We start from the raw sequence: 15,780 nt of genomic DNA on the forward strand, positions 1-15,780 counted from the left end.
CTGCCCATCAGCACAGAGAATGCTCAACCGGTGGCTCCTTCTGCAGGAGAAGCAAGAGTAAATGCATCCTGCCTGTGCAGAGCGGTCTCCCGGGACCCCAGGGTGTCGTCCCGGGAGGATGATGCAGGGATCCCGATGCCCGCCTCTGGTGCGGCCTGCTTCCAGCCCCACCCACCTCTGGCCCCGTGGGGAATGCACCCTCGGAGGCAACACGCCCCGCGGGGTGGGGGCGGGGGCGGGGGGATGCCTCAGACCCTCCGTGCTCCCTGTTCAGGAAAAGTGGGGCTCTCGACAAATCTGCTCTTAACAGAGCATGATTACACCCAGCTCCAAGGTGTCTCCGGCACCTTCTGTCTAAAACTAGCTGAAAACAGCAAGGAAAATGCACAAAAAGGAGCGAAACTCCATTTCTGAGGAAAATCCAGAGCCCCAAGTATATGTGGAAAGGATGCAGAGTCCCCAGCAGGTGAGGGTGAGGAGAGACCCCGCCGGCAGAGGACAGAGGGAAGCCGTCTGCCCAGGCTGGAACAGGAGGGGGCGCCAGCGAGAACATGCAGCGTCGGGGCTGAGCACGCAGCCAGCCACGCAGACACGGCCCGGTCATCTGTGCAGGCCTGCAGCCGCGGAGCGGGCCCCGGGTCAGTCCGCACGAGAGCACGGGGGCCAGCCCGCCATCCTCCCTCAGAGCTGCCTGTCCAGTGTCCTCCATGCGGCGGGCCACGTGGAGCTGGCCCCGAGCACTGGCCCGGCCGTGCCTTTAATCGTCCTGCAGCTGGTTCCCTGGGAAGAACGCTGCCCCTTTAAACAAAACCATTGCAAGGAAAAGGAAGTGAGGAGCCACGATAAAAAGGCAAACCGAGGCCCCACCCTGAGAAAGTGTATACGTCGGAAAATCAGAAGGGAGCTGGCAGCAGCGAGGAGAAAAGGGGAAGAAGGAAATAAAGCAGCGGCACAAACTTACGACCAAGCTAGTGGCACCGAACCCAGGCAGGGCTGTGGGGTCCTGCTTGACGGGGTTCAAGGTCGGGGTGGGGGGTAGACAGTAAACGACAGATGGAGAGAAAAGTGATACAACACATGCATAAATGGCATCACATGCGGAATCTGAGCAAATAGTAAAGACAGGAAACAATACTCAGGTGTAATGCGCAAGGAGCCAAATCCGTGGGTCGAGGGGGCGAGAGTTTCCCTGGGGGAGATGAGTCAGACCCCCCCCCCCCCCCACCGTGAAGATGCAGCCCAGGGAAGCCAGTGGACCTTGAGGATGCGGAGTGGTGAGCGTCACCCACACCCGAACACGTCCGTCCCCGGATCCCCGAGCGGGAGGAAAAGCCGGCTGCAGCTTTCTCCGGAGCAGAGCGAGGAGGCACGTGGGTACGAGTGCTGGGGGAGGACAGTGTGGTCCGTCAGTTCTCCCTGTCCAACCGCCTCTGAGGAAACAGAGCGACAGCCAAACGTCTTCAAGCTTGGGAAAACCCGGGACGGGACGTCCTCAGGGCCCTCCCGGGAGGAAGCACGGCAGAAGGACCCCGGCCAGCTGGGGGCGAAGAGGAGAGCTGGCAAAGGGGGGGGGCGTTGGCGAGCACAACGTCCTTCCGGTGCAGACTTGGGGCGCACGGCTGTGGGAGCCACGGTTCCGAGGCGCGAGGCGTGTGCTGTGAACCGTGCACGTGATTCCACAGCACAGGACCGGCCCCGGTCAGGTGGCAGGCCCTCCGCTTCCCCACCTGGCAGACGGGGTTGGTGGGACCTACCGTCTCGCTAAAACCACTGAACCTGTCAGGTAAAACACACTTCCAATGTTTCTTGAAAGCATCCAAGGTCCCAGGAGACGTTCTCGGGCCGGTACCTTGGGGACAGAAGCACCCAGAGAGGCGAGGGGCCGTCTGAGAACGCAGGCATTTGCTGAATGAGGGACACCTGGGCTCTGGCCTTGGTACCCTTTTCAGGTGTGGGAGGCAGGGGTCAGAGGTCGACGACAGCAGCCCATCAGTGGAGACCTTTCCCCTCCCGACCTGCCCCGGGGAAGCTGGGCTCCGTGCCGCACGGCACTGCAGGCAGGACTGGGCTGGGACTCCTGCCCAGCGCCGGGACGCTGCCAGGAGAGGGTTTCCGTGCCGGGCAGATCCAGGCAGGAGCATAAACCGGTAACCGCAAACAGCCCCCGAGGACCGGAAGCTCAGATGGCAGCGCCCGGCCGGCTGAACAGACTCCGCGCCATTGAAAGGGGTTGGGGAGGCTGGCGGTCAAGGGGGCCGCGCAGGGGAACGCGGCACTCGCCTCCTCCCACAACCACGTGCACATGGAAGCTACAATGGAACTGCAGAGCTGCCATCGGTGGGGACCGCCTGACGTCCCTCCAAAGGGAGCTGCTGGGACTGGAGCCATCCCAACACGGCCACGCTGGGACCAGGAGGAGCGGTGGGGGCACCGAGGGGCTGGCCCGACGTACGAGTGCTGGGTGACAATCGGGGGATTTGCGCCTTGGCCGTGGGGGTCCCCGCCCTGTCCCGAGGGGCCAGAGGTCCCCGTAACTGCTGCCTGTACAACCAGCCGGGATCGAGGCTGAGGGAGATGAAGGGCTTCTAGAGTCTCAGGTAGTTCTCTTAAAAAATTATTTTATTTTTAGAGAGAGGGGAAGGGAGGGAGAAAAGCATCAATGTGTGGTTGCCTCTCACATGCCCTCTGCTGGGACTTGGCCCTCAACCGAGGCATGGGCACTGGCTGGGAACTGAACCGGTGACCCTTTAGTTTGCAGGCTGGTGCTCAATCCACTGAGCTACAGCAGCCAGGGCCCAGGTGCTCCTCTTAAAGGGCCCTTGTATGGAGTTACTCGGGCTTGCCTGCTTTGAGCTCCAGCACTGGGAAGCGGCTCAGAACAAGCCAGGGACACGGAGAGAGGAACTGAATCATCCAAAATCAGGGTGAGGGCTGGCAGGCAGCTCTCTTCCAGAGAGAAGTGCTGGCAGAGGCCACTGTTCTTTCACTGAGTCCCCCCACCCCCGAGGGCAGGCAGGCAGGCGGTGCCGTATCTGAGTCTCCGTCGACCTGGCTCACTCTCTTGCCTCGCCCTGCCAATTCCCTGAGACCCTACCCCACCCCACTTCTGGGCCCACCCAGGCTGTTTCCAGTGGCTTTTCATACAAACATGTTAAAGAATGGCTCATGCTAAAGACTTCCCTAAAGCTGCTCAAGATGCATGAACCTCAAGCAGCATCTGGCCTTGGCACGCCCTGTATCTCTCACTAAGCGGTCCTGGGCCTGGCATGAGCCGTAGCCGGCCTGGGTTCACAACTTGGCCTTTCCCAGGCACTCCCAAGCGCAGCAGACTAAGTAGCAGTCATCTGCAGGTGGCTCCGTAGCTCATACCGGGTGGCCCCAGGGCAGGGCACTGCCCAGGACACCCCAGAGCCAGTGCGGCTGGTGGCCGGCTTCAGGCCACACCAGGGCACCACACCCCGCCATCTCCACGAGGGACACACGCAAGGGGCGGCCTCCTCCAGTGCCAGGGCCCTGCGGAAGGAAGCCCTGCTCTGTAGGGGTGGCCCCTGAGCGGCAGCTGCTCTGCGGTGGTCTCTGTCCGTCCTCCCAGCCAATCAGCACGGGGTCAGTCCCTCCCAGTGACATGCTAACAGCAGCCAGGGCTCAACTGCAGTGGGAGGGTGTACACCGCCCACGTGGTGGGTGCACCTCGAGTGCCCAGCTTGGGTGAGGGGGAGGCTGCGCCACTGGGGCCTGCAGGACACCTACTGTGTTAGGCCACTCGCCACGCCTGGGAGACATAGCAACGCTACCTGATACGTAGAGACAAACACAGGGAGGCTGCCAGAACAAGGAGACGAAGAAACATGGCCCAAATGAAGGGACGGAGTAAAACGCCAGAAAAAGAACTAAATGAAATGGAGACAAGCAAGCTACTAGACGAATAGCTCAAAACACTCCTTACGGGGATGCTCAGGGAACTTGGGGGAAGAGCAGATGAGCTCAGTGAGAACCTCAACGGAGAAATAGGAAACAAACATGGGAGTAAAAAAACACAAAAGAAACCGTCATGAATGCAGACGGCAATAACTGACCTGAAGAATACACCACGGGGAGTCAATGGTAGAGCAGATGAAGTGGAATCAAGTCAGCAGTTTGGAAGGTAAGGAAGCAGAAAAGCGCCCAATCGGAACAGCAGAAAGAAAAAGGAATCCAGAAAATGAGACTGGGTTAGGAGCCCCTGGCACAACTTCCAGCGTGCCACCATTCGCATCATGGGGGTGCTGGAAGAAGAGAGAGAGAAAGAGATTGGAAAATTAGTTGAAAAAAAAAATGACAGAAAACTTCCCTAAGGTGGTGAAGGAAACAGACATACAAGTCCAGGAAACACAGAGAGTCCCGAACAAGATGAACCGAAAGAGACCCACTCCAAGACCCATCGCAACTAAAACGCCACAGGTTAAAGGTCGAGAGAGAATGTTAAAAGCAGCAACACAGAAACCGTTAGTTACCTACCAGGGAGCGCCCATAAGACTGTCTCTACGGAAACACCACGCAGCAGGGAAAAGAGGGAGGCAGATCTCCACGTAACTGACGTGAAACAGCCATTTTCATTGAAAAACGCGGACCCCAGGGAAACAAGAGTGACAGCAGGCCGGTGGCGGCCGAACCCGGGTGGTAAGCCCAAGGCTTCACTGAACTTCTTCTTTCTCATTTTCAGCGTCTGGAAATGTTCACGTTTTCCATCAGCTCTCTCTCTGCAGAGAGAAACGGGTGGGCCTGAGACTTTCTGCCGTGTCCCAGGCTGTGCGTCACAAAGCTCAGCGACAACGGTCGCTTCCAGGAAGGGAGCCTGGACACAGGGGGGAGGGGACCGGTTTCTGAGTAGACTATTGGGGTTTATAATTACGGGCACACGTCATCTATTACCAAGTACAAAGGTGAGATACCAGGCATCTGTTTTCACGTACGGTTGGCGTGTTTATAGCCGCTGAAAGGAGTGGGAATCACACACCCCTTCGAATACCGTATTCACAGGAATGCCTTCCCCTGAAGTTCCTTTTCCCCAGGTTTGCTACGTGAATAATCTGTGTAGGATACGAAAGCAAAGACATTTGGGTTCAAGTCTCCGGAAGTCCTCAGGTGGCGGGGGGAGGTTAGCAGGAGTCCCAGCCCTCGACAGCCACTCTGAGGTTTACTGGGGGAGGCGACCCCTTACATGCAAGGGCCGCGTGGGGAATGGGGACTAACTGGCGCTGGGGCAGAGCTTGTGTTTTCATGTTTAAAATTCACATCAGCTTGGCACACGCCCTCCCCGTCCGCTGCCTTCGAGGGACGGGACCCAGGTGTGTGCACCTGGTGTGAAACTCTCAGCCTCTGCCCCCGAGATGGCGGCACGGCGGCCTCCAGGCCAGGCGGCCGGTGAGCGAGTGGACCTGCGGGAGGAGGCGGGCTCGGAGGCCCCCCGGGAGCTAGGGGGAGCCCCGGAGAGCGGGGACCAGGTGCGGGGGACGCGACCCAGCTCTTCCTTGGTGAGGAGCTCCGGGTTGTGTGCGGCCGGGAGGGCTTTTCCAAGGATCCCTGCTCCCACAGCTCATCTCCCTTCCTCGGGAGCCCGTCCTGAGAGATGGGTTTCCTCCCCTCATTATGTGCTGGCACTTCTGATGAGCACGGAGCTGAGCCAACTGGTGGCCGGACTCCGTGAGTGGCTGGTTCACGTGTCAGACACCCACACGGGTCAGGAGGGGACAGGCCCCCATCCATTCAAACGCAGAATGCCTTCTGCTGGGGGCTGTGGAAACTGGGGCTCCACCTCGGAGCGCACCAGCCACCCCCAGACGGCTCTGAAACCCGGGTCCGAACCAGTTTGTTTTGCTGACGTTTATATCCCGACAGAGCACTGACGAATGAGTAGCTGTCACTCACCAGGGACAGCCCGTGTTCATCGGTCAGCGCCCTGCGTGGGTCTGGGGAGGGAGGGCATTGGGACCTTCTTGAAATAGACCCCCCACACCCCGTGGCCGCTCAGGCAAAGTCTGAGTGTTCTACGGCCTTCAGTTGGAAGAGCCTACAGGGTCGGCCAGGCGTGCTTTACACACGCATGCCGGCGTGTTGCAGGCCCTTCAGACACGGAGCAGGCGTGGTTGGCAGCGACGCTGCGTGCGTCAGGCACACGGAACTGAGGATCTGCACTTCCACAGGAAAGGCCGAGCCTCCCAAGGGCAAGCCCACCGCTTCCGAACGGGGGCTGGCTCCAAGAAAGACCCACAGGGACAAGGGGGACTGGAGCAGAAGGAAAGAGAGTTGCAAGACCCTCACTTCAGACTGAGCTCCCCGCCCTCCCCTCTCCCACCTTGTCCTCTGTGGCAAGAGAGGTGGGACGGAGGAAAGGTCGCCGAGGCCGTTGGCTGTCTCAGTTGTATGAGCCACCGCTGTCTTCCCCGCACTGTCTCCTTCCCTCCCTCCCTCCGCTCTGGCTGGCCTCGAGTGCACCCGCGTGAAGGCTTGGGAGAGGACACGGCTCTGCGTCCCGGCTCTCCCACCCCTGGGGGCTGTGCCGGCTGCCGGGCCCCACCGTGCCTTGCTCCCCCCGAGGTACGACGGTGGTGTCTGCCTGCCAGGCTCCTCGCTGAGAGGGTCAGAGGTGCTGTGAGGGCCCAGCAGAGCCCGCCACATCGCTGGGGCCCGAGATGTGCTTGCTCTTTTATGACAACTCAAAACACAACCAGGAGCTCCTTCTCCAGCAAAAGAAAGCCCCCATCAATCTCCCCCACACCCCCCCCACCACACATACACAAGCACAATGGTACACCATTCGGTTGGAAGAATAACAATAGCAATGAACCCTGCCATCGCAGACCCCCAGAAATGTCTGCAGTGCAGACGCGTGGGGCCAGAAGCCGGGCAGGAGCGTTCTCAGGGTCTGTCGGCCCCTGCAGGAAAGGACGTGGGTTTGGCAAACGTCAACCTGCCAGACGCATTGGGCTGTGTTTCCTTGCTTCCTATTGTTCTAGCCCAGACGCTGATCCGACTGGGAAAACAACCTCAGCCGTTTGCTCGGGGCTCTGGGCCCGATAACATTGTCTGCGGGAAAAGCCGCTTCCTCACCTTCCCTGGGAACCCGGGGCTCCCCACAATCAGGGCCGCCTGCAGCTAACTCCTGCCACTCGGCTGCACGTACGGCCCCGGTGCCCCTTCCCGGGCTGCCTCAGGAAGAATGCAGGTGAGTTGGGGGGGGAGGGGCAGCCCTCTCTGAGGTTTTCTCCTGGGGAGGAGGCCCCCCTCTGCACCGAGGGTGCCTCTCGCCCTCCTTCTGGCGCCGTGCCACCCTGTGGCAGAAAATGACTTTTCGATCTGTGACTTCTTGGCACAGCCTCCTCCAGACACAATTTTCTGCGAGCAGGGAAATCCACCTCACATGGGCCGCAGGGCCCGTGTTCGTTTACCCCTGAAGTCAAGCCAATTACTCGGAAGAAACTGCGTGGAGGATTTCAGTTGAAGAGGTTCTAGAAATCTAACTAAACCCCCAAAAGGCCGTATCCCTGTGTCTTCCCGGTTTTCCTCCAGGAGTGAAGTTGTGCAGACCGGTGTTTGATTGACAGTTAGGAACATCCCCTGACCCTGGCCGCTGGCCCCGTGGGTTAGAGCTCCGTCCCGAGCCGCCGAGGTCAGGGCGCCGGCAGGCACCGGCCAACGAAGGCATCACCAGGCGGAACGGCACATCCAGGTCCCCCTCCCCCTTCCAATATCAATCAATTAAGTAAAAGAGAATGTCACCTGCCTGCCCTCGTATCTTCTAGTCTTTTGAGGGTCACACTTTTTTAAGTTCAAGTTTGGTACCTGAGAGCCTGTCTTGTGTGACGGTAGGGACACCCGTCCATGCCTGAACCTTCCTGCTTCCCCAGGTGGCTCTGCGTCTGGGCTGCTGCCCAACCCCTCCCCCTCCCCCCATGCCCCTCGCCCACCCCTGGACTCCCTCTCCGTCAGGCCCTCTCGGCCCCTCAGACCCGACTGCGGGACCCTGTCCCCTCTCCGGACATCTGTCCTTAGTGTGACGATGGCTCCTCCTCCCTTCTCTGGCCCACTCGGGCCACGGAGGTTAGGGGCTCCTCAGAAGGTCTGGGGAGGCCCTAAAGGACCCCGCATGCGGGAGAGAAAAACACACCCACTCCGTGTCGGATGGGACTCCTCCGTGGGGCCCCCCGCTCGCCCGGTGTCCCGGGGCCCCTTCCCTCCCGGAAGCCAAGTCACCGACTTCACACACGGCGGCTGAGTTAAGCGCAGCGATCCCTTTACTCCGTGGGAACAGCTCCCAGCACCCCACCCCCCAGGCCTTGGGGGGCCCGAGGAGGCCCCTCCCAAGCAGGCCCTTTCAGCGCCCTGCTCAGACACAGGCCAGGCACGCACCTGCCTTCTCTCCCTTTCATGCGTATTATTCTTTTTATTGTAAACATGATCATATAGTAAAACTGGCTTTTTCGGGTACTGTCATCAGAGAACAGCCTGAAATATTGAACCATCTCCAGCAAGTCTCTGAAAGCCCCCGGGCTCTGTAGGCAGCCGCCCCTGTAGCTTCTCCTTTTCCCTTCCACTTCCTCTTCTCTCCAGAGTTGGGGGGACCCCCCACCCTGCAGCAGTAGGTGCAGAAAGGTGCCCTGGTGCTTCCAAAGGGGCCTGTGCCGTGCAGAGGGCGCCGCTCTGTCCCTCTCCCACCGGGGTCCGCACGCCCAGTCCTCTGGGTCCCGGGGACTGCAGACCTCACGCCCAGCCCTGGGGACCACGGACCTCGCGCCCAGCCAGGATAAGGAAACTCACAGGGAAGGGGCGCACCGCTCCGTGGCTACCTGAGACTCGCCTGCAAAACACGGAGTTTTATCGGTGCGTTTTCCAAGCGCTCACACCTGTCATGGGAGTCTCAGGTCAGTCCCTGGCCCGGAAAAGTGTGTGCCGCGCCCCCGCCTCCCGCCAAAGGCTGCAGAAACGAAGGTGGGACAGCGGCCGACGGCCGATGACGGGAAAGGAGATTGCTGGTGGGCCCTGATCCCGGAGTGGGGCGGGGGCGGGGGGACTCTGCGAGCACAGAGGGAAAGGGAGAATTCACGAGAGAAAAGACAAACAAACTCTTCAAAAACTGGAATTCCTCCTTTACCAAAAAAGCATCATAAAGAAAATTACAAGACAAACGAAGGAGGGAACATGTGCACAGTGAATTCCTGGGAAAGGGCAGGTGCTCCCAACCTGCTAAGAAAACAGGCTCTCCCACGCCGGGAAGGAAACCGGACCTCTCACCCAGAAAAACCTGGTCCCGGGGGTGGGGGGGCACGGACACTTCGCAGAGCAGATGGAGCGGGCAGCGGCCGATTCTCTGTCCGGGTCAGTGACGGCACGTCACCTGCTTGATGTCGGCCCTGTCGGGGGTTTTTACAGCCGAGAAATCACCTGCGGGTCGGGGCGCCTTCTTTTTTGACAGCCAATTTACCAGCAAATCACTGGGAACAGAAATATAACAAGAGCTTCAAGGGTACCAGGAATCAAAGAAATACGGAAAGAAAAGAGATCTGGAGAAGACGGAAGAAGCACGTCTCACCCCGTTTCTCCCGCTAATTATGGGAGTCTAGAAACCCGTAAGGCAACAGAAGGAGCCTCTGAAAGTTTACGAGAAGTGGACTTCAAGGAACTACCCAATAATGATTGATTGATTGATTGATTGATTGATTTTTGCCTTTTTTAGATCCTGACCTGGGCTCTGGAAGAGTCTGGAAATGCCAACGGCACCAGATGAACAGAAAACCCAAGGAGAGCCTGGTGTCTCCGGGCAAAAGACCCGGACGAAAGAGACCCGACGCACGAGAGACATTCTGAGCATCCACCCCTGACCTCGCTGTACCGGCAGGTGAGCGGCCGAACAACCACACTCAGAAGCCCCACAGACGCATCAGCACAGACCACTGAGAGATGCTCAGCTAACCCCCGGGAGCTCCGGAAAGAACAGCACGACAGACGAGAGAAGGAGCAAACACACGGATGAAACGGCGGGCGTCCGCGCTCACAGACCAGGAACGGCATCACCGGTAAACGGCCTACACACGCTGACGAGCAGACAGCGGCCGGCGGAGGGATGGAGACACAGCCCAACTGCGTGCTGTCGCCGAGGAACTCATTTCACAGAAAAGGACACAGGCGGGTTAAAAGTAAAAAAAGATGAAAAAAGCCGTACCTTGCAAACGCCACTCAGAAGTGAAGTAGTTACAGTAACGTGAGATGAAGCTGGTTTTAGAACAGAGGACGGCACCAGAGGTCAAGGGGGACATTACACAGAGGTCAGGGACATTACACAGAGGTCAGAGGGCCCGTTCCCCCGGGGAGACACCCCACCCAGCCGTGTGTTGTCACCAACAAGGGGGCTTCAGAGCACGGGAGGAAAAGCAGAGGGACTGAAAGGAGACACATTTGTGGATTGGAACTTCAACGCCCCCTTTCAGTGATCGAGGGGACGTTGTGTTCTGTACGTGACGTTGGCAAAGCTCTGAAAGGCTCTGTAGTAACAAAGTTGCAAGGAGACACAGGGAGACAGCTGCTCTGTAGTAACGGTATAAAAAATGAATATAAAAGTCCTGAAAAAAATATTTAAAGTGGTTCTACCAGTCTTCAACCCCGTACTTTCACTTTTAGGAGAGTCTCCTCAGGGAATGAAGGGGTCCAAAACTTATCTCTCTGGGCCTTCGTATCAGAACTCTTTATTACAGCAAAACTTAGCACTACCCAAACATACCCATTGATTGTCAAGTACTTAAAACATATTCTGTATGCCTGTGTAGTGCTGTTAGGATAACATTTTAAAAAAAGATTTTATTGCCCTGGCTGGCATAGCTCAGTGGATTGAGCATGGGCTGTGAACCAAAACATCGCAGGTTTGATTCCCAGTCAAGGCACATGCCTGGGTTGCAGGCCATGGCCCCCAGCAACCGCACATTGATGTTTCTCTCTCTCTCTTTCTCCCTCCCTTCCCTCCATAAAAATAAATAAATAAAACCAGCCAGGACAGGATAACAAGAAAAAGAATTTTTTTAAAAAGAATCTTTTAAAAATAATTATTAGTCCTGTGGTAAATGTGAGTAATTTTAAGGTAAAAAAGGAGTATACAAAGCCATGTCCATATAAAATGATCTATGTGACGTTTTTAAAATACACGTAATTATGGACATATACAAAATTACTAGAAGAAAATGTAGCGGATAATCATGAAAAGTTACCAGTGGTTACCTGCTTGTGCTTTTCATTTGCTTGTCTGTACTCCCTGCCCCACGTTTCCTATTGTGAAACAATGTCCCGTTCACGGTCAGAACACAGTTCCGCCCCACCCAGCACGGAAACGAGACGGCACGCAAGGGTGTCTAGTGCAGTGCTGCGTCCGCCGTGGAGAAACCGAACAGGTGGCGAACTCTCTGTAAACCATTTGGAAAATGACAGCGAGAAAGCCCTCCCACCGCCGCTCCCACAGCGACCGCCTCTGTTTTGTCGTCCAGGTCCAACTGTTCCCAGTGGCCCCTCGAGTCTCAAAAGTGTCACGGTTAGGACAGTGGTTTCAAGGGCACCCTCGCTGCTCCGATGACTGAGACACCCCTCACAGTAACTAACAAATGTTGCACCGTCGTTCCTGCACACCCAACACCGCACACACGGCTGTACTCGGTGGACCGCCTCATCGAAGCATCCGAGGGGGTCCGGCGGCCCCGCAAGGAAAGCGACCTGGCCCAGTCCAGGCATCAGCGGGTCCCAGAGCCGGGACTTGGACTGCACCCATCACGCTGGCAGCCGAGGGCCTACCTGGACCTGCCTGGGAGCAGGGGTGGCTGGCAGGGGCCTGGCGGGGACCCCAGGTGCGCGGGCAGCCTGGTGGAGGGTCGGGAGCACCCGCTGAGGCGAGCTGGGCCGCGGGAGGTCCAGGGCTTGGAGGGGCCTGCTGATGTCGACGCTTGGACCCGGCGGCGGTCTCTTGGGGCTGTCCTGCAGGGTCAGAGCAAACAGCCATGACACGAGGGTCTCAGAAGCGTGTGTTATTCCTTAAGGATGAGGCCTGGCTGACGCGTCTGCTGTAGCCGAAGGGGAGGTGGGGGGGGGTGAGGGGTGGAAATCCAGAAGGTGCACCGGAGGGGATCTGTCATCATTTACTTAAACTTCACATTCTGACGGAAGCAGCATCTCCCCCACCCCCTCTGGCCCAATCTGGAATAGAGGGCTTGAGTTCTATTTGGATTATAAAAAACTGGTTTCGTTCATGGACCAGTAGGTTCAAGACACCTGAGCAAGTGCCGAGCAAGGAGACACAGACCAGGCCGAAGGGAGTGGCAAAGGAGTTGTGGAGACATGGAGTCGCCCAGGGCACACGGCCTTGACGGGAAACCAGGAGACTCCTACCAAAGGAGCTTGGGGTCCTGGAGGCCAGGGCTGGGGTCAGGGCCCCCAGGCGGAGGGCCTTAGTGACCGATGAGGGCAGAGGCGGTGTGAGGCTGTGCCTCGTGCCCCCCGCCCTCCCTCTTCTCCCCCTCTCGTTCTGAAAACGGCTGTCCTGAGGTGCGCTTAATGTGATTAATTGCACGTATTTAAAATGTGCTGTTTGGTCCGTTTCGACACATGTCCGCACCCATGGAGCCATCAGAAGCAGCGAGATAATGAAATGATCCATCATCCCAGAGAGACTCCTTGTCACCCCCCCGCCCACCCTCCCAGCTCCCTCCCCCGTAACTGCGGGCCTGCTTTCCGTCACTGTTAATGAGCGTGTGTTTTCGGGAATTTCACGTGAGTGACATCAGGGCATCTACCCCTTCCTGTCTGGCTCCTCTCACTCGGTGTCATTGCTTCACAGTTCATCACGACGTGGGCTGTGCCAGGGGCTCATCCCTTCTGCCTGTGGGGTGGCCGTCCACCATGCAAAGGTGCCGAAGCAGGTTGACCCTTTCACCGACCGATGCCTGTTTGGGTCACCCCCCCCATCCCCCCGTTTCTGGCTCTCGGAAATAAAGCTGTTCCTGCTCTAGTCCTGCGTTCGGGGACGAAGGGTGGCGAACGCCTGTCAGGAGTGGCGGCCTCCTCTTTGGAGCCCCGCCCCCTCCACTTTCAGACGTAGGGAGGTAAAATCCTTGGAATGAGTCCGACAGTCAAGGATTCCTGTGGATACATCAAAGCCCGAGGTGGAGATACTACGTATCAGAGCGAACTCCGGTTGTAATTTATCAGGGTGGTGGGAAGTCACAAGGCAGCAGGGAGCCAGGAGGTCTTGGGGTTAAGGATCTGACTCCTCGAAACCACGGAGTGGACAGGGCTTCCCTAGCCCAGGGCCGTGTGACTTTCAGAAGTTCCCTGGGCGTGGCGGTGGGCCAAGGGAGCTCGCCCCACCCAGTGGGTGGCATCTGAGGCCACAGGAGCGGCCTGGAGACAGGCACCTGTTTGGCGGCAGGCCCAGTGGCCTCCTGGGAGTCTGGCTGGCCTATGTGACTGGATGGACCGTGGCTCACAACCACCTCCCACCATGTCGCACAGGGGACACTGCCTGCCCCAGTGAGGCCTCGTAGAGCCGCCACGGGGCGCTGCGGTCACCCCCAGCCCCTGGCCACCGCCTCAGGACCCGAGGTGCTGCCGTGTGTTTCACCCTGGGGCCCAGCCCCCGCCTTCCCACGCACACGGACTCACCTTGGTGGGGCTGGGCTGGGCTGGCTTCCGCGTCCAGCCTTTGCCGAGCTGCGGGAGGGGAGCCTGACCAGGCCGGGGGCCGCCGGAGGGCCGGGCCGGGCGCACACACCTGCAACGCAAGCCCACACGTGCTCGCCGGGTGGTTTTCCCTCCAGCTGGCTCAGTTTGTTCGATTTTGTTCACCAGCACACTAAAAAACCCCAATTTACTGAAATTTAACTCCACGTGGGTAAACATGCAAAGGTAAAATCATCTGACACTCTCTCAAGAATAAAAAATAAATACCAGCCCTCGCTGGTGTGGCTCAGTGGATCGAGCACCAGCCTGTGAACTAAAGGGTCTCTCCCGTTGGATTCCCAGTCCGGGCAGATGTCTGGGTTGCGGGCCAGGTCCCCAGTAGGGGGCGTGTGAGAGGCAACCACACACTGATATTTCTCTCTCTTTCTCCCTCCTTTCATCTCTCTCTAAAAATAAATAAATAAAATCTTCAAGTAAATAAATAAACACGAATTGTTTTCTCCCCGAAGTCACTATGCTGTCAAATCAGCTCCTGAAATCCACAGATTCGAGGCCCCGTGAGCCCCGGGAGGCACTTGGTATAAAGCTGGTGTTTCAGCAACACTGTCTGAACGCACTGGACTCAGAGCCCTGGGGAAACGCTTTAACGTCCTGCGTCTCATCAAAGTAGCCAACGCCAGGGCGGCGAGACCCCACGGGCGAGCTTCGTGGGCTCCCTGCCTGCTTGTGTGAGAAGCAGGCAGCAAACAGGGGGTGGGGGGGTGGGGGGGGGTGGGGGTGGGGGGTGGGGTGAAGGGCAGTGCAAAGAGGCCGCCGGTCTGGCGGGAACGCAGCGATGGGACCCCGTGCCGGTTCTGCCCGCCAGAGCACCTGCCCGCCTCTTTGCTGGGGGGCCGCCGCGCCTCGCAGAGACCACCCGCGCCCGGGCACCTGAGCTTCTCCACGGTGGTCTTCTTGTCCGTGAGCAGCAGTCGTGTGAGCGGCCTCCTGGTGAGATACGCCGCGGACCCGGCCGTGAGGAGGCACAGGACGGTCACCAGGATGGCCACGGTCAGACCCTGGTTGTCTGGAACAGAACGTGCCGCGCTCAGGTCAGGGGAGGGGGCGGGGATGGCGCAGTCGGGGGGGAGCCTCGGACCTCGACCTTTACGGCCGTGCGGACCCTGAAGGGACGAGGATGAAGGGAGTGGAGCCCCGTCCCAGGCACCGTCACTCCCCGCTGGCCGCTCTGGGAGTGGGACCGCGGCCCTGGCCTCACGGGCCCCCGGAGCGTGGGAGCAGCAGGGAAACGGGGGCCACGGGGGGCCACGGCTGACGTCCCTTCCCAGCCCCCAACACACACACACACACACACACACACACACTCGTGTGCTACTCCAGCTCCTTCCTCCCCTCCTGCTTTAGTGTGGGAGCCTGGTTTGTTTTTTTATCTGCACACTTCTCTGACCAAGACTCCTTATTTCTGGACATTGTCAAATTAGAAGGGAAAAAAGGAAGAAAGGAAAACTCCCCGCAGCGCGGTGAGATGCCCACAGGCTCTGTTTCACGTCAGGGTGTGCGGCTCAGCTTCTGGGGGCAAACCCTCTTTCTGGGAGGATGCGGTTCATCTTCTCCATGGAAACAGGGCCTTCCTGTGCTGGGACCCATTTCGTGCTGGCCAGGACACGGTGGCCCCTCCGAGTGCGGAAAGGAAGGGAAGGTGCCGGCGCCGGGTGGCTCTCAGCGGCCGCTGGAGCAGGGGCCTGGGGCGGACGCTCAGGGCCGGGCCTCCAGGGGCTTCCTTTGTCCGTGCTTCAACAGGACGGAACCTCCTGGGCTCACGGAGCTTGTGCACCAGTCCCTGTTCTCCTGCCAACAACGGGCAGGGTGGGCGGCACACAGTAGGTGCACGGCCGTCCTTTCAGGCTGCTGCTCCTGTCACCCAGGCTGCCCACCGCTGCCTTGGACCGGGGCGTCCGGCTGGCTGCAGACTGGAGCGACACGGCTCGCACCTCAGGGTGGGGGGGAGGCCCTCACACCCTCCCTGCCCCTGGCCCTCGGCTCCGACCGGCAGGTCCTGTCAGGGACGTGTCCTAGCCTGCGCGTGGCCAC

General features: G+C 58.9%; 1 protein-coding gene across 1 annotated transcript in view; it reads right to left on the bottom strand.

Moving 5' to 3' along the window:
• ADAM12 (ADAM metallopeptidase domain 12) overlaps positions 1 to 15,780 on the bottom strand; it is a 230,999-nt gene that overhangs the window by 5,796 nt on the left and 209,423 nt on the right. Inside the window, exons 19-21 of the mRNA XM_036027533.1 lie at positions 14,620 to 14,755; positions 13,672 to 13,780; positions 11,809 to 11,988 (exon numbers count right to left, since the gene is read on the bottom strand). Coding sequence (XP_035883426.1) covers positions 11,809 to 11,988; positions 13,672 to 13,780; positions 14,620 to 14,755 — 425 coding nt within the window. The remainder of the gene's footprint in view (positions 1 to 11,808; positions 11,989 to 13,671; positions 13,781 to 14,619; positions 14,756 to 15,780) is intronic.

Source organism: Phyllostomus discolor, chromosome 5 (genome assembly GCF_004126475.2).
Source record: "Phyllostomus discolor isolate MPI-MPIP mPhyDis1 chromosome 5, mPhyDis1.pri.v3, whole genome shotgun sequence".
Taxonomy (NCBI): domain Eukaryota; kingdom Metazoa; phylum Chordata; class Mammalia; order Chiroptera; family Phyllostomidae; genus Phyllostomus; species Phyllostomus discolor.